At 37.1% G+C, this 18,806-nt stretch overlaps 1 protein-coding gene and 1 long non-coding RNA gene across 8 annotated transcripts in view; one reads left to right on the plus strand and one right to left on the minus strand.

Annotated features, from left to right (window-relative positions):
* LOC114020415 overlaps window positions 1-18,806 on the plus strand; it is a 36,985-nt gene that overhangs the window by 17,410 nt on the left and 769 nt on the right. Inside the window, exon 3 of the long non-coding RNA XR_005223624.2 lies at window positions 805-899. This is a non-coding gene — a long non-coding RNA (uncharacterized LOC114020415). The remainder of the gene's footprint in view (window positions 1-804; window positions 900-18,806) is intronic.
* USP15 (ubiquitin specific peptidase 15) overlaps window positions 7,658-18,806 on the minus strand; it is a 132,996-nt gene continuing 121,847 nt past the window's right edge. For all 7 annotated transcript variants that reach the window (XM_037887602.2, XM_037887609.2, XM_037887615.1 and 4 more), the window contains 4 exons: window positions 15,336-15,485; window positions 14,530-14,633; window positions 13,715-13,803; window positions 7,658-9,561 (listed from right to left, as the gene is read on the minus strand). In XM_037887602.2, coding sequence (XP_037743530.1) covers window positions 9,376-9,561; window positions 13,715-13,803; window positions 14,530-14,633; window positions 15,336-15,485 — 529 coding nt within the window. In that variant the 3' untranslated portion in view covers window positions 7,658-9,375. The remainder of the gene's footprint in view (window positions 9,562-13,714; window positions 13,804-14,529; window positions 14,634-15,335; window positions 15,486-18,806) is intronic.

The following is an 18,806-nucleotide window of genomic DNA, read 5'->3' on the forward strand; positions in this document are numbered from 1 at the left end:
CTCATTTGCTATCCTCTTTATTTTTCAAGCATGGAATTTCTATCCACAGAGATGCTATAGTAGAGGGCTGCAGTCTCTACTTGGTAAAGGTTCCTAGTATATTACATGGATAAAGGGGGCTAAAGAAGTTGTATAGCAAAAATAGTAAAAGGAAATCAAAATATTGCATTAAAATGTTTATTTTGACAAATATAATTTATTTTTAGTATTAAATTCACAATGTTCTTGTGTCATTTACTTTGTTAACTTAACTAATTCTTTGTAAATTCAGAGCACATTAATAATCTGCTCTTAGATCTTAGCTCAAAAGTGGGATATATGATTATTTTTCTGAAAGAATTGTTGAGCTTATGCTTGCCACTTAATTACTTTGCCCTGCTACCCTAAGTGACTTCCATCTGAGGATCTCAAAGCACTTTACAAACTTCACAGCATGCTTGTGAAGTAGGTATTATCCCTGTTTTATGGAGGATTGTTAGAGACTAATGGGCTGATTTCAGAGATGCTGTGCATCCAACCACTGCAGCTGAAGTCAATGAAAACTGTGGGTGATGGATACCTCTGAAAAACCAGACCTTAAGTGATTTGCTGTTGATCACAAAGAAAGCTGTGGCAGACATAGGAAAAGAATCTGTTTTCTGACTCCCAGTCTATTTTGTTAGTATGAAGTAAAATTAGCAAAGTTCTACTGTATTTTATAGCTGCTTTTTTCTATTCTGTCCCTTATATAACTATCAAGATGACGAGTGCCACCTTAGCTGTAACTAATAAAAATCTAAACTAAATACTTGTTTTGTATTGTAGATTATTCTGAAAAGCAACTGTAAGTTCCTCTCTTCAGTACTAAGTGGTAGTGTCTCTTATGATCAAGTATTCATGGATAGCTTGTTCCAGCAAATGTAAGTCCACATTTAGATCTGAGTTCTGAAGCTGGAAGTGAAATATACTGTGAGCACAAGTTTGTAAACTTAGTGTTTGACTAACTGCTAAATCATTAAGTATATTTAATATATCCTTGGATTTGCCTTTGTAATAAATGGGTTCTTGTTAGATAATTGATTCCTGAGACATAGGTTGTTAAGCCCAATTTGGTTTGTTCAAGTCAGATTGTCCTGACCAAAGAAAATGTCAGCACAGCAGAGAAAGGCAATTACTTACCAACCTCTGGGGCTACCTGGCTATGCACTTGCACTGGGCCAAATTTACAGGTCTTTATGGCCCCCTCCCTCCTTGTTTATTTTATATTAAATTTGCAGCTAACTCTGTCAGGTATTATTGTTTGCAGTGTTGTTGTAGCTGTGCTGGTCCCAGAATATGAATCAGACAAGGACGCTGAGGTTATATCTTTTATTGGACCATTTATTTTATTGTTGTTGGAAGAGAAAAGCTTTTGAGCTTCAGAGAGCTCTTCTTCAGGACCTGCTCGAAAGCTTTTCTCTTCCACCAACAGAAGTTGAGCCAATAAAAGATTGGATCCACCTTGTCTCTCTAAATTTTTATTGTCCACTTACTATCAAATGTCTACCTTGCTGTTAGTTGACTAAATAGTTACATACAATACATTCCAAATTTCCAGAGTACAAAAGGTCACATGAGTTTTGGCCAACAGAGACAGTTTTTCTTAATTAACTATTTTCCTTTTTGCAGTTACACTTTATGCTTTTGATTACAATTTTATAACAATTTGTTACTAAGATATATATGCTTGTAGTCAGCTCTGTTTAAGCAGTTGCAACAATAAGTTTGCAAAGCCGATTACTTTTAGATTAAAGCTGTCAAGTAAAAAAATTAATCGCAATTAATTGCGTGATTAATTGCACTGTTAAATAATAGAATACCATTTATTTAAATATTTTTGGATGTTTTCTACATTTTCAAATATGGTTATTTCAATTACAATACAGAACAGAAAGTGTACTGTGCTCACTTTTGTTTTTGAGTACAAGTGTTTGCACTGTAAAAAACCAAAAATAGTATTTTTCAGTTCACCTAATACAAGTACGTAGCGCAAGCTCTTTATCATGAAAGTTGAACTTACAAATGTAGAATTATGTTGAAAAAAACTGCATTCAGAAATAAAACAACGTAAAATTTCAGAGTCTGCAAGTCCACTCAGTTCTACTTCTTGTTCAGCCATTCGCTCAGACAAACAAGTTTGTTTATGTTTGCAGGAGATAACGCTGCCCGCTTCTTGTTTACAATGTCACCTGAAAGTGAGAACAGGTGTTCTCATGGCACTGTTGTAGCCGGCATCGCAAGATATTTACATGCTAGATGCGCTTAAGATCCATGTGTCCCTTCATGCTTCAACCACCATTCCAGGGGACATGAATCCATACTGATGACAGGTTCTGCTCGATAACAATCCAAAGCAGTGCGGACCGACACACGTTCACTTTCATCGTCTGAGTCAGATGCCACCAGCAGAAGTTGATTTTCTTTTTTGGTGGTTCGGGTTCTGTAGTTTCCGCATAGGAGTGTTGTTCTTTTAAGACTTCTGAAATCTCTCAGATTTTGGAAGGCACTTCAGATTCTTAAATTTTGGGTCGAATGCTGTAGCTATTTTTAGAAATCTCACATTGGTACCTTCTTCGCGTTTTGTCAAATCTGCAGTGAAACTGTTCTTAAAATGAACGTGTTGGGTCATCATCCGAGACTGCTTTACAAAGAAATATATGGCAGAATGCTAGTAAAACAGAGCAGGGGACATACAATTCTCCCTCAAGGAGTTCATTCACAAATTTCATTAACACGTTTTTTTTTTAACGAGCGTCATCAGCAGGGAAGCATGTTTTCTGGAATGGTGGCCAAAGCATGAAGGGGCATACGAATGTTTAGCATATCTGGCCCGTAAATACCTTGCATTGCCCCAGCTACAAAAGTGCCATGCAAATGCCTGTTCTCACTTTCTGGTGACATTGTAAATAAGAATGTAAATGTAAACAAACTTGTTTGTCTGAGTGACTGGCTGAACAAGAAGTAGGACTGAGTGGACCTGTAGGCACTGACATTTTGCATTGTTTTGGTTTTGAGTGCAGTTATGTAACAAAAAAAATCTACATTTTTAAGTTGCACTTTCACAACAAAGATTGCACTACAGTACTTGTATGAGGTGAATTGAAAAATTTTTTTTTTTATCATTTTTACAGTGCAAATATTTGTAACAAAAAATACTTTGATTTCAATTACAACACAGAATGCACTATATGTATATGAAAATGTAGGAAAACATTCAAAATATTTAATACATTTCAATTGGTATTCTATTGTTTAACAGTGCGATTAAAACTGAGATTAATTTTTTTAATTGTGATTAATTTTTGAGTTAATCGCTCGAGTTAACTGCAATTAATCAACAGCCCTACTTTAGATATATTTTCCCCCTCTATAAGCAATGTAAAATGTTTTTGCTGACATTTATTAGCAGCTTTTTAGCCTAACTTCACAAAGCTTCATAGGAGTCTTGATTAACAATTCTTTAGTATCACATAGAGCTTTAGGATTGTGTGTTAACACCCTCCTCCTCACCGTAATAACACCTTATCACTGTAATAGTTTATTATGACAACACCTTTACCTCATTAATCTTTGGTGTGATTTGAAATGTTCGTTTAGTAGCTCCAGTTAATACAAATAATAGTGCAAAAGCAAAAAAACTGCCTTAAGGTAAGTGACAAAACAGAATTAATACAGTATAATAATATTAACACAAGAAAATTGTATCTAACTGCATGGGAATTATCGATACTTCAGGATTACCATTTTGAATTAGACTTTCAATTGTTCCTTGGACTGGGTCATACTCTTACTAATTAAATAACATGAGTATTCTTTAATTCTAAATTTTAAGATGTTATAAGATAAAAAGGATTTATGTGGACCTTGAATTGGGGAACATATTGGTCAAGATTTGTTTCTTTTGAAGTACTATCAATTGTGGTTTCTTTTTTCCAAATTGAGACAGTAGTAATAACTGTGCTCGATGGTAGTTTTTCCTAGAGTTGTAAAACAGAAGTTGTTAATAACTGGACATGTCAGAAAGCCATATTGGTAGTTTTTGTGGTTAGGTACCACACAGTCGTGTTCCCTTCATATTACAGGTTATCCTCACAGCTAGATTATGCTATTTGGTGAGCCAGGCAAGACACAGTAGTGGCTAACTCACTGATCTTGTTGGACTCTTCATCTAGTCAAGCATATCCACAGACTGGAATCATGATGCCAATCACATCACACTTACATATATACAAATGTTCCTTAACAGAGCAACAGGCTGTTGGAGGGACTCTTCAAATCCTGGATTCATCACAATATACAAAATATTCCAGTATATGCAGGAGTTCCTTATTAACATTTCCTTCCAGGTAACCTATTGAGTGGACAGCTGCCAACCTAACAAATACTGATCTGGAAGGATTAAACATGGGCAAATACAAAATAGAATAAATATATAGCAGACTGGCCATGGAAATACAATTAATTTTACATCATCGTCATTAAGATGTGGGGTTATTGATCCCAAATTACTCAAAAAACTGGTATTTTGGATATTAGAAATAGCAATTGAGTTATTTTAGAACAGCATTTCTCAAATACAAGCACCAGTGGAGTTTTCTGTGGCTATGACAGCCTCCAAAGAATGGGCGGAGATTGGGGGTGGAGGGGACAATGCAGCAGCCCCTCCCTGCAGCACCCAGCTGTTGCTCCTGAATAGCTGTTACCAATGGCAGTGAAATGTGCCGCCTTGGTGTTTGCGCTAGCGTTGCCAGCAGGGATCGGCGCCCTGCCCCATGCAGTCTCCTCAGGGGCTCTGGCACTGCCTCTGGAGACATAAGGCCAGCGTGTGTTGCACCTAAGGTTGCTAGTCAGTGGAGGTGGCTGCAGCATTCGGTCACCAGGGTCCTCTCCAAACTAAATAATTGAATTAGACATCAGTACATTGTTAGGATTTAAATCCTATAATTTAGATCAATTATAAATTTTAGGATAAAACTTTGTTTTAAACCTGCTTAACAATAGCATAATTAAAGAGAAGAAAGAAAATAAGGAAGAATAAACCAGTGGTTAGCTATTAAAGAAATATCAGAAAGGAAGGAGTTTGTAAAGGCATTAAAATTAGCAAGGTAAATAGCAAAGCATTTGAACATACAAGATCTATGACAAGTTATTTTAGCTGTTTTTGGAAGAGGTCGCCTGTCTGCATTTAGCATGATTCATGGAAGCTTCCCGCTTTGTCACACTGAAGCTATCTTTTGGTAACTGGTTGCGCCTTTCTTTGCCTTCCTAACTTTCTATTTTTATTTATTTATTTTTTTAGTATGCTGTACTCTTATTGATCTTATCTTTTGCTTTTTTGTAAATTGTGAGAGAAGAAGCTAGTTCTGTTTCCAACACTCAATTTGGCACTTGAACTTTTTAGGTTTTTTTTAAACCTTTGTTCTCTGTCTGAGTTACATAGAGGACAAGCACAACCTTAGGGCGTTTCCTACATTTTGCAGGTGGTGCAAATATAATACTCCCTGACTAAAGCATATATATTTAAGCATTTGCAAAAACAGATTACCACCTTTATATATATTTTCACTCTAAGTAATTTAAAATCTGTTTTTAACATAAGATCCTTCTTAGCCTAACTTCACAAAGTTTTATGTGAGTCTTAATAAACAAACCTTTAGCATAACTTAGAGCTATACATTACCACCTTGAAAGCAAAAATACTGAAATTTTGTTTCTAATCATTCTTTTAAACTACTAACATGGCAACTTGACAACATGGAAAGTGCTCCTGGACAAACACACTTAAAAAGTTGCTAATAAGTCATAGAATCATAGAAATGTAGGGCTGGAAGGGACCTTGAGAAGTCATCAACCTCCCTTGGTAACCTATTCCAGAGCTTCACTACCCTTATAGTTAGAAAGTTTTTCGTAGTATCTTTTCCTAATATCTCCTGAATCTCACTTGCTGCAGAGCAAGCCCCTGTGCATACAAAACACAGCCTATGTTACCTGGAAACCCCTTCTACTTGGCCATAGCCTGTTTGCCAGAAAAAATGAATGTTTCCAAAGTTAGCTCTTAAAATTAACAAAACTACTATACATAAATGCTAATACTTCAAAAAGTCCAAGGGACTGGACCGATCCTGATCTGTGACTAATGACTGCTCATTAGCATAGCAGAAGGAAATACACAAGTACCCATAAGCTTCCAATTTGGGAACATGTACGGCAGTCTAGCTATTCATGGCCCAAAACAGATGAGATCAAATAATTTCTATGTCCCACCCTAAGAAAACATTTTGAAGCCACTGTTGCATATTTTTCAGTAGCCACTACACTGGTGATATTCACAGAAATGTTTTTCAAGGCAAAGGGAAAAAAAGATTCCAAAAAACTCCAGGTGTGCCAAACAAGGACTGGCACAAAGTAAATCCAAGGACTGGGTGGGAGAAAAGTGACAGTTGGGAATCTAGGTCTCATGAATGCAAGCCCACTTCTCACACTACTAGAATCATGATATGGGGCTTTTTCAGTTATCAGAGGCAACATATAGGAATATTGCTGAAAATAAGCAACATCTTTAGAAACATTGCAAAAAGTAAGCAATATTTTCCATCAGAGGTTGAAATTTACTACCAGCAATGGAGGCAATAAGTGAAGGCTACAGATTTAGGTTTTTCTCATAAGCTTCAGAGTAACAGCCGTGTTAGTCTGTATTCGCAAAAAGAAAAGGAGTACTTGTGGCACCTTAGAGACTAACCAATTTATCTGAGCATAAGCTTTCGTGAAACTTCATCGGATGCATACTGTGGAAAGTACAGAAGATCTTTTTATATACACACAAAGCATGAAAAAATACCTCCCCCCACCCCACTCTCCTGCTGGTGAGTGGGGTGGGGGTGAGAAAACCTGGATTTGTGCTGGAAATGGCCCAACTTGATCATCATACACATTGTAAGGAGAGTGATCACTTTAGATAAGCTATTACCAGCAGGAGAGTGGGGTGGGAGGAGGTATTTTTTCATGCTTTGTGTGTATATAAAAAGATCTTCTGTACTTTCCACAGTATGCATCCGATGAAGTTTCACAAAAGCTTATGCTCAGATAAATTGGTTAGTCTCTAAGGTGCCACAAGTACTCCTTTTCTCATAAGCTTGAAGTTCAGTATCTGAAAAATATGTTTAAACATTATTTAAATGAAATAGTTAAAGCAACATATTTTTCCAAATGTTACAACTCCAACTAGCTTTTCTCATGCATTCAGGATGAGAGCTACATTTCCTATGTCTCAAACTTATGCCAAACTTAAGATGGCACCTTATTTTGGAGTGCTAATTATTCTTTATTACAGTTGAAACACTACATGTTTAGTGACCATCTTTATAAAGATGTAGTGATTAAGATTTCTTACATCATGTGACATATTAACTTTAAGAATTTATCTTACTGCCTTTTGGAGCTAGATAGATGACAGAAAAAAACCAAGTCATTTCACATGTTCCACCGGTGGTCTGGAAATACCACACATCTTATTGTGATTAGCTATTAATGACTATGTTGTAACCAAGGATTATGTAGGTTCTGGTAGCATTTGGTCATCTACCCATTAAGCAAAACCTTTTGGCAAGATTTTTTTTTAGTAAGAAACTGAAAGACTAAATAAGGCCTTGAATAGCTTTATTGAAATCTGTATAAATAAACATGCGCAATTGAAATGTAAACCCAAGTGAACTCAAGTGCAGACAAAATTTTAACCTCTGTCATGCAGGAGGTTAGTTTACATTAAAAAAAACTCAGAAAGCAGCTTTAAAATACCAGGATGAAACACCAGCTTTAATATCAAGGTATAATGCAAAGCCATGTCCAACATACCTCATTTATATCCTGGTCAAATGCAATTTTTTAAACTTTTTAATGCTAACATAAATAAATAATTTACCAAAATGTGCACTCACAGAGTGAACTTTTATTTACAATACACAATTTATAACCTATTGTATTCGATTAGTTCAAGTGAAGAACATCATACTTTTTGCTTTTCATAACAGTGGGACACAAAGCAATTTTTCAGGTAGTAGATATGTGAAGTGTGCTCCCACACTTAAGAGCGCCTATCGAAGGCAGTATTGTGTACAAATCAACAATACATTTGTCCAACTAGATCAAAGAGAAAGCAGCAAATTAAAAATGTTTCAAACTGTCACACTTATTTTTGGCATCCTGAACCCTTGAACATGGTTAACTAAAATCCAATTCAAGGTTTGTATGCTTTATATACTGTACAGGTTCTGACTCGAACATGCAAATGTCAATTCTCCTATAATAAGTTACCTTTTGAGAAAAGCTGTAAGGCTATGGTGAATTCCATCAGGAACACACAAAGAAAATTAACAGACCTACCTTTAAAACCAATTGTTCATTAACAATTTAAAGGCAAGTTATGTGGAAAAAATTCTTTTATCTAAGCCTGACGCACAGTCATTACTATGGATACAGAATACTATTAAATTTGTCCCTATTACAAAGTAGTTTGAAAGCTGCCAAACTACTCACATGGGCGGGGAACTTACAGCACAATTTTAAATTTTGGAGTGACACCAAATTAAAGTTATGCATGTCTTATAAGCAAGATAACAGGAATTATAATGTCAACCTAGTAGATCCAACAAGCAACAAGGGATACTTACATTTAATTGAAAAATGTTTGTTAATTCAGCATGAAATCCAGAACCTGTTCCACAGCAGCAATAAGATGAACATAATATTCTGGATGTTTACCTATACCACAAAAGGTTAAAACACCTTTTCAAGATATTTTCTTCTATCATGATTGAGTTTAAAATTGGTCAACATTAATTTCTAGGGAGAAACTTGAAAATTTGGTGTTTCAGGAATACTACTTCTCATATTTATGCCACATGTACTAGCTAAATAATAGTAGTACATGTGACAGCCTAATATACATGAATAAAATCATCCAAAAACTAGGCTCTCCACCGTAGTATTCTTGTAATACTAAGCAAATAAATGACCAAAGTCCACAAATTTAACGTTTTAGTTATTATTAACTCACATCCCAAATGAAGAAAACATAATTCATCAAAACAGCAGCAGAAAACTTAAAAGGGGTTTATTTGTGATATCCTATAGATAGCTTGTGAATACAAGACTGTAAATGCATTAGAGACAATTTCTGTTAAAGTTTTCATTGTGTTTCACTTCAAGTACTGCACATGTTAAAATGCAATAAAGGATTTACATTCTGTTATCTGAAATTCCCCATCTCAGATTTTATTTTTAATTTGGTGGGCAATTTCATTCTTTCTATAGATATCTCCAATGAGAAAGTCTTTCTTTTTATGGCTTCTAGGTCTTCTATTAGTTAGTGTGCATACAATTTTCATTTTCTATATCATTCTCATTCTCATTGCTGTCTTCATCACTCTCTAATGGGATGCCTGTGGCAGCTGAAGCACCTTGTTTAGTTTCCCGATCAAGAGGGAAAAACCCAGTTCCGCTGATAGTGTCCTGTCTCTGGTAGAAGAGCACATATGCTGCTTTGGACTGTCAAACAAGAAAAAACAAACTGTTACTACCTTAATGATCATCAAAGGCAAATCTTTTGCTTTTTGGGAGAAGCTCTCCCATCGATGGATTTTTCACACCCCTGAGCAACGTAGTTATACTGATATAGGTCTGCAGTGTTGACCTGGCCTGAGTTAGTATCCCAGACCTGAAGAGGAGTTTGGTGTAAACTTGAAAGCTCGTGTCTCTCACCTGCAGAAGTTGGTCCAATAAAAGATATTACCTCACCCACCTTGTGTCTCTAACAATGAGTGCTACCTTTATTAGCCTTCCATGATTATAAGTATGTAATTGTTTTATGTTGGGAGTGTTGGATTTTCTAGGAAACAAGATTCATTCACAGCTCAGTACAATTTTTTGGGATGGGTAGGGGAGGAAATTTGAATAAGTTTATAGTTAACTTAAATATGGCTTCTTTGTGGGGGTGGAATTTATCAGTATAAACATATGCCCTATATCACTGCAGTTTGCTCTGACAAACTACTGTAGTGTCACAATGCCGGTGTCAGAGTATACAACAGCAAACAAAGAATCAAGTTTCCCCCACCCCCCTGGCTACATTAAATCAAATACAACAAATGAAGAATTACCAAGCAAGGCAGAAATGAATACCATGCAAAAATAAGCCAACTGACACATTAAAATGACCCCTCTGCATACAAGTGTCTCGATTCTCTCCCATCCTGTGTTGTTTTGGTCAAGAAGTAATGGGATTTTAACTGAGAAAATTTAGCACCTAACTCACTTACATGGCCAATTTTGAACACCTTCAACGTTTGCATAAGGAACCTAGAATTTAGCAATTGGAGATCACTATAAATTATATATATGATGAGTTGCCTGGATAGACTGCTGAAATTTCTAGCACTAAATCCTAATTGCTGTGATTCAAACAAACAAGGACAAGATTAACGGAACTCAAGAAAGCACCAGAGGAAATGTCTAATCAAATTTATGGCAACTCCAGGGATTTTACCATATTATTATTATAAGATTATTTTAAGAAATGTTCAGTGTTGTCAAAGCTGACACCCTTAGTTTAATGCCATCACGTCACACTGAAAAACAACCTGGAGAAATCAGACAAATGAATTTGGCAAGTATTGTTTAGTTTTGTTGTCTAGTAATGAATGTGTGCACTTTAATAAGGGCTCTCTTTCTCAGAGCAGCTCTTTCCTCGTGGATGCTATAGTAAATAATCATGTATTTGACATCACAGTCTGGTGTCATAAGTTCAACATTATGTCTACACTTGTAAGTCTAAATGGGATAAGAATATGAAATGCTCAGAAAACAAACAAAAACACTAAAAACATTTTCCGTTAACATGCAAAGTAGAGTAAATGTATATAATGTATAAATTAGGGCTGTCAAGTGATTAAAAAAAACTTAATTGTGACTAATCACACTGTTAAACAAGAGAATACCATTTATTTAAAATATTTTTGGATGTCTTCCAAATTTTAAATACACCTCTACCCCAATATAACACGAATTCGGATATAACGTGGTAAAGCAAAAATGGTTTTCTGTCTCGTCTATAACACTGGCTCTCAAACTGGGGGTCGCGACCTGGTTATGTGGGGGTCGCAAGCCCCAACCCCAGCACATGGCTGCAAGTTGCAAGCCCCGACCCCAGCGCGGGGCTGTGAGCCCTGACCAAGACGCATGGCTGCAAACCCCGACAGGGACGCGCTGCTGCGAGCCCCGACCCCGGGCTCTGAGCCCCAACCCCGTCAGGGATGCATGGCTGCGAGCCCCGACTCCGGCGCACAGCTGCGAGCCCCAACCCCGGGCTTGATGTGAAGGGCGACATCAGATGTGCCCTTTCTAAAACAACACCAAGAATAAAACTTATTAGTACAATATTTGACACAAGAACGGAAATGCTCGAGGCCTAAGCAATTTCGATATAACGCGATTTCCCCTGTAACACGGTAAGATTTTTTTACTCCAGAGGACCGCATTATATCAGGGTAGAGGTGTATATTGATTTCAATTTCAACACAGAATACAAAGTGCACAATGCTCACTTTATATTTATTTTTATTATAAATATTTGCAATGTAAAAATAGAAATAATATTTTTCAATTCATGAAATACAAGTACTGTAGTGCAATTTCTATCATGAAAGTTGAATTTACAAATGTATAATTATGCACAAAAAATATGCATTCAAAAATAAAAATTTCAAACTTTAGAGCTCTACAAGTCCACTCAGTCTTACTTCTTGTTCAGCCAATCACTCGGACAAGTTTGTTTACATGTGCAAGAGATAATGCTGCCCAGTTCTTGTTGACATCACCTGAAAGTGAGAACAGGCATTTGCATGGCACTGTTGTAGCCAGCATCACAAAATATTTACGTGCCAGATGTGCTAAAGATTCATATGTCCCTTCATGCTTCAACCACCATTCCAGAGGACATGCGTCCATGCTGATGATGGGTTCTGCTCGATAATGATCCAAAGCAGCATATACCAATGCATGTTCATGTCCGTCATCCAAGTCAGATGCCTCCAGCAGAAGGTTTAATTTTCTTTTTTGGTGGTTCGGGTTCTGTAGTTTCTGCAGAGTGTTGCTCTTTTAAGACTTCTGAAATCTCTCAGATTTTGGAAGGCACTTCAGATTCTTAAACCTTGGGTTGAGTGCTGTAGCTATTTTTAGAAATCTCACATTGGTACCTTCTTTGCGTTTTGTGAAATCTGCAGTGAAAGTGTTCTTAAAATGAACAACATGCTGGGTCATCATCTGAGACTGCTATAACATGAAATATATGGCAGAATGTGGGTAAAACACAGAGCAGGAGACAGACATACAACTCTCCCCCAAGGAGGTCAGTCACAATGTAATTAACACATTATTTTTTAATGAGAGTCATCAGCATGGAAGTATGTCCTCTGGAATGGTGGCCGAAGCATGAAGAGGCATACAAATGTTCAGCATATCTGGAATGTAAATACCTTGCAATGCTGGCTACAAAAGGGCCATGGGAACGCCTGTTCTTACTTTCAGGTGACACTGTAAACAAGAGGCGGGCAGCATTATCTCCCATAAATGTAAACAAACTTGTTTGTCTTAGTGATTGGCTGAACAAGAAGTAGGACTGAGTGGACTTGTAAGCTCTACAGCAGAGGTTCTCAAACTTCATTGCACCGTGACTCCCTTCTAACAATAAAAATTACTACCCAACCCCAGGAGTGGGACTGAAGCCTGAGCCTCAAGGGCTTCAGGCCCAGGGAGTGGGGCTTGGGCTTCAGCTTGGCCCCGGGCATCAGCTTCCGCATTGGGCCCCAGAAAGTCTAAGCAAGCCCTGGCGACCCCATTAAAATGGGATCGTGACCCACTTTGGGGTACCAACCCACAGTTTGAGAACTGCTGCTCTAAAGTTCTACATTGTTTTGGTTTTGAGTGCAGTTATGTAACAAAAAAAAAATCTACATTTATAAGTTGCACTTTCACAACAAAGAGATTGTACTACCGTACTTGTATGAGGTAAATTGCAAAATATTATTTCTTTAGTTTGTCATTTTTACAGTGCAAATATTTGTAATAAAATATAAAGTGAGCACTGTACACTTTATATTCTGTGTTGTAATTGAAATAAATATATTTGAAAATGTAGAAAAACATCCAAAAATATGTTATACATTTCTATTGGTATTCTATTGTTTAACAGCATGATTAAAACTCAACAAAATTAATTGCGTGAGTTAATTGTGATTAATCGACAGCCCTAGAATAAATGCAACATTATATCTGAACATTTTTCAAAATCCCTTTAAGGTTTCAATGGTGTCCCTCCCTCCCCCCGCATTAATTAATATTAGACACATGTCCTTTTCTTCCCTCTTTGCAGTTGCTTTCTCACAAGAGGGGTGAGCTCTGGCTTGCTAGTTTGGGGTGGGAGGGTGTTTTAAAGGTAGAATTTAATAAACAGGGCAAAGTTTGCTGAGCAAGAGTTTGAACCATTACCTTAAGACAGGTAGATAGCTGTTGCTACGCTTAAAATATAACAAACATGCAAACAGTCCTCAGACTTCTCTGAAATCTGCTGGTTTTTTAAATGTAAACAAAAACTTGTGTGTATTTGCACTGTCCCTTACACAAATTAAAAAACAAGGATACTTGCCACTATTTGGTCCTCAGATGCAGTTGATACACTACTGTCATCAAAGTAGTACCATTTCCCATCATCTTTATTTTTTGCAAAAGCAGTATCTAGGACCCAAAAGAAGCATGTTAACTAAAAACTTTGGCAACTGAGCAAAATAAATCTATAAATCCAAGCTGGTCCTCAAACATATGACTTTTGAATCTTCTTATAGATAATACAGTATAAACTTATTAACAGTATCCATATCATTGCTATAAGATTCATACTTCCAATCAGCCTTTTTCTTTTTCATTATGTTGACCCAAGTATTCCAGGTTTAGGTATTTTTTCACCCCATTAACAGCAAGAAAAGCATATGCCAATTTAGCTTTCACCTTATTAAAAAGAGTGTTTAAAGGAAAGGGCAGTCAGCCAGAATAAAGGATCTTAGAGGCTTTTACCCACCTCTTCATTCCTCTCCTCCTTTTGAACGAGAGGCATAATTGCATATAAAATCTCAGACCAGGAAGGCAAAGCGCGTTATATTACAGCACTGTAGTGCTTTTTGGAGGATAAATATGTCCCTTCCATGACAGACTCAGCCAACACAAAGTTCAAAAGAACTTAACACTATTCTCAAAAGCTCATCTCAAATAGATATTTGTATTCAACTAGTGTATACATTTCAAGTAACAGAATTAAATGACACGGATTTGGGTTTTTTTGCCCTTTGGCCATTTTTAAAAAATGCAGCTGATTAATAAGAGTCAGTTTTAGTGCTAATAAAGAGTCAAAATAAAACATGCAAAGAAAGTTAATAAGTAAAATGATGGTGTTCAAAATTAACTTACAATGCCCTCCTCCCATTCCTCCATAGTGGTTGGACACAGCAATCAAATTATAGCGGCAAGGCCCTGCATTTGGATTAATAAGGAACTCTGACATATCCAAGTCACTGTTTAAAGAAAAGCTCATATTATGTTAATGTTTTTTTCCAACTGCTGCTTAACATTTGAGTGTTGTCTTTGGGCCCTTTTATTTTAAAATGTATCCTACTGGAGCCAAACAGTGGCACAAAGCCTCATATATAGGAAAACACAACTGACACAATATTGGAAAGGTTGGGAGTGCACATGCTCTCTCTCTCTTCTGATCTATAACAACAGGTATGGGATCAGAGTTTGTACACACACACCCGTCTCTATTCTCAAATTCACATAAAAAATAATTTAAACATAAGTTAGCTTCAAACAAACACCTATCCTGGCTTCCACTTTGTTCAACTGCCTTTATACGGTACCTTAACATACATTAACCTGTAGCTGTCAAAGTCAAACATCTCCTTCCAGAGTCCTTTGCCCAATACCACTCAGTGAATTATTTTTCACACCTATCTGACTATTTTACTTGTTTCATGTTACTCAGTCCTCCCTCCCACAGCCTACGTTTTCTAGGTCTTCTGCTCAGGAGTATTGCTTTTTCCCCATTAGTGCTTGACTTGATCTGTAAATCTGAACTAACATATTTTGCAAATTAAGCATGGACCCATTGAATATAACTCTTAATTAAAACGTATTTAATTTAATCTCAAAACATCAGGCATGTTAGAAATGTGAAGGCTAACATTTAAATATTTCAATTCAAAAGTTTTTCTTACTTTATTGGAAAATCAACCAGTGTATCCAGCTTGTCCCTCATATATCTGCTGTAAGAAAAGCGCTTTAGATGTACTACCAGTACTGGGGGCAGTGACCACAAATCTAACTTTTTGGTTGCTTGCTGATGTTCTTTACAGTTTGGACAATACCTAAAAGAAAGACAGTCACTTTAGCATTCGTAAAGAGTGCAGGTGTTGAAGTGTATCACCAACAAGAAAGATATACCAGGTTGGAAGCTGAATGTGTAAACCTTCAGTTCACTGTTTAATGGCCTGAACCTGAAAGATTGCGCTCTTGAAATTAATGTGAGCTGTGGGTGCTCAAGCACTCTAGGGATCAAGACTTATTTTTAATATTTGAAATATAAACAAAGGAAAAAAGTCAAATAGCAAAGATACTATATAATATGCCTTGGTGCCGGTCTTTATAGATTTTTTTTTAAAGCAGAAAAAATTTAACCTTCTGAACTCAAAAGAAGCTGAAGGAATATGGAAAATTTCAGCAAGTTATGAGTATCTGGAAAGAAAGAGCTTACTTACCAGTAACTGTGGTTCTTCAAGTGTCACTTCTCACATCCACACTTGTGGGATATGCTCCCACCCCACTGCCATTGAACGTAGAGCATTCAAGAAATGCAGTGACCACTGCAACCACAAAAGCTCCCACTAACAGCAATGGACATTTGTAACAGAGATAAGAGGCTGTGAAATCCCTAGCTGCCTTGGTTCTGTCTTCTGAATCTTTGAGAGAATACAATTCCAAAGAAGTAGGGAAGGTGGGGCAGGTAAGAATCATGAAAAATAATCTTTTCTTTGAAGCGGCCTCTGCATATTTCCACTTAGGCAAATGTAAGTAACAGTATAACTGCTAGGAAGGCAGGCTAAGTTCTAATTAGAAAGGACTGCAGAACTGCCCTCCCAAAACAAACATCACATCAAGATGACAAATTAAGAGAATGGTGCTGCATAAAGAAAACTTCAGGTAGAATATTGAATATTTCTATGATGGAATCCTTGCTGAAGCAGGTCAATGATGTTGCTTTAGCCCTACAAGCCTGAGCTCCAAGGCTACCAGGTGCTGATACCAAAGCCAAAGGGCAATTTTAATTTTTAATTTAGATTCTAGGAAATGTTTAAAAACCCTCTGGGTGCCTTTGATATAAATTAAAGATACAATCTAGCTGAAAGAAAAACAAGTGTACCAACTTCCCAGCCAAAAGAGGGAAAGAGAAAAAAAGCCACGATCAGCATACGTGCATTTTGATAGGCTCTAAGTGGAAATGACATTCTTCTTACACTGCTTTCCAAAAGATACAAAAAAAGTTCAGGTAACTTCCTACATAAAACTTAGTTTTATCCAATTAAAAACCTCAAAGCCCTCTTAACATCGAGGGTGTGGGCATCTACCTTTCCCTGTTGAGAATGACATTTTGAAACGAAAACCAGGATATTACATGGTCTGGTTCAGATGGAACCAGTCAGTTTATTTATTTATTTAAAGATAAGCATCTTGGATGAACTTGCATGATCATGACAACTTTGTGCCTTTGGAATATGGCAAAGGGAGGATCAGCCATCAAAGCCTGCAAGTCTCTCACCTTTCTTGAAGTTGTAATTTTGATTCAGAAAGCTGTCGTTAGTGACTAATGGAATAAAGTGGACTCTCCCCAAAGTTTCAAAGGTCACAGTCATTAACTATGACAAGCGTTAAGTTGACATCTCCCATCAGAACATGTTCTCCATGCGGTGGGATGTTTGAAGAGTCTATGGGAGTGTGTGGTATGTTGAGATGGTAGACAAATAACTTTTGATTACACGAAGAGGCAAAGAAACTTCAGCTATATTAAACAGTCTATAATACATTAAGTAGAGCACAGCACGGAGATAGGCACTAATCTGCTGCTACAGAGAAAACTTTTTCCATTTCTAGGTGTAACATTTCAATGTGATTTTTTTCTTTGACTGCTACAAGATACTCTGAACCATTGCAGAGGTCAGTGTCCCATGATCTAAGCTGCAAGATTAAGTGAACCAAGACCATCCCATTTTGGAGTAAGGATATCTGATGATTAATCCAGGAGATTCATGTACACGTACTTCCCAAGACCTGCCCTGACAGCGCTGGCCAGTTTGTGTTTATGTGGAAGCACCAACAAAACACTAGTAAATCAATCAAGACTATTCTAGCACTTCGATTCAGATAATGCAGCCCTGACTCCTTGTTGTCAGAGCAGGTCTGAAACTGGATTCAGATTTCTTTCGACTTTAAACCAGATAAAACTGAGGATCACAGGACCAAAAGCTTCTTTCACCCCATTTTGGACTGCTTCAAATCCAATGAAAATCTACTCTTGTCTCTGCATGGGGCCAGGACAAGCTCCGACCAAAGAGCAGATCCCAGGATCTGATGTGTAAGGCTGCCACTGTGAGAAAGTCCTAAAAGAGAGAGTGCCTGTCCTCCTTAGTTTGAGCTGTAAAGGCCTTACATGCTGAGCAACAAACTGGAAAATGGCCTCACATGCGGCAGGTCAGGCAGCAATTATGTATATTTGATTTCAGGAAGGTGCGGGGGCATCAAATACACTGCTTAAAAAGGTTTTTTTCCCCTCTAGTCTGGGTCTTCTGAATTGGACAGGATGCCCTGGAACAGAGTCTGCCTGGGATTCAAACTGCACAATGATCTAGAAACTATACCTGAACCAACAAGCTAACAGGAGATTTTAGGTTTAAAAAAAAAAGAACGGTTCTCTGGTTACACAGTGAAGCTAGCTGCAGGAAGGAAGGAAGAAATTAGGTGGCCACTTGCAGAGCCTCTTGAACATCTGGTGCTCTGAAGAGGCTCTCATGAGGTTCCAATGGGAACTGCTTTCTAAAAGATCCCCAAAGCTCATTGGTACTGAGGGAAAAATCTCACAACTGAGAATATTCAGATGTCCCCTTATAGAAGAACAGCACTTTATAATACATACATTGGTTTGAAAAAATTCAACAATACTACACCTAATATACGCAGCCGGTACATTTAAAAAGTCCAACTGGTCTGAAATATTCTACCAGTTGCAGAGACATCACTAGAACAAGTAGACTCTCTCACGCTAATGGAAAATTTTAAGTGAACCAAAGCTTTTCATATATAAATATAAACACACAGTAAGTGTTTGTGTAGAAAAGGTTTAATATATGATAAACTTTTCAATCTCAGCTAGAACCATACTCATTCTCATCACTTCACTACAAATCTGTACAGGAGTGGTTCTCTAATGATTTCATAATGCAGACCAGCTCCCCTCCTATTCATGAGAGCATGGACTGTTTCCCTTCCCATATGCAATCATATAACATCCCAGTAGCAGTTACAGAAATAGCTTACATAGTAAAGAAAATATGTAATGTATCCTTAGTTGTGTTTTCATGCAGTTTAGCAGATGGAATAAGGACTGCAAGTACCATGTGAGCAATCTGCAGCTCACC

Source organism: Chelonia mydas, chromosome 1 (assembly GCF_015237465.2).
Source record: "Chelonia mydas isolate rCheMyd1 chromosome 1, rCheMyd1.pri.v2, whole genome shotgun sequence".
Classification (NCBI taxonomy): domain Eukaryota; kingdom Metazoa; phylum Chordata; order Testudines; family Cheloniidae; genus Chelonia; species Chelonia mydas.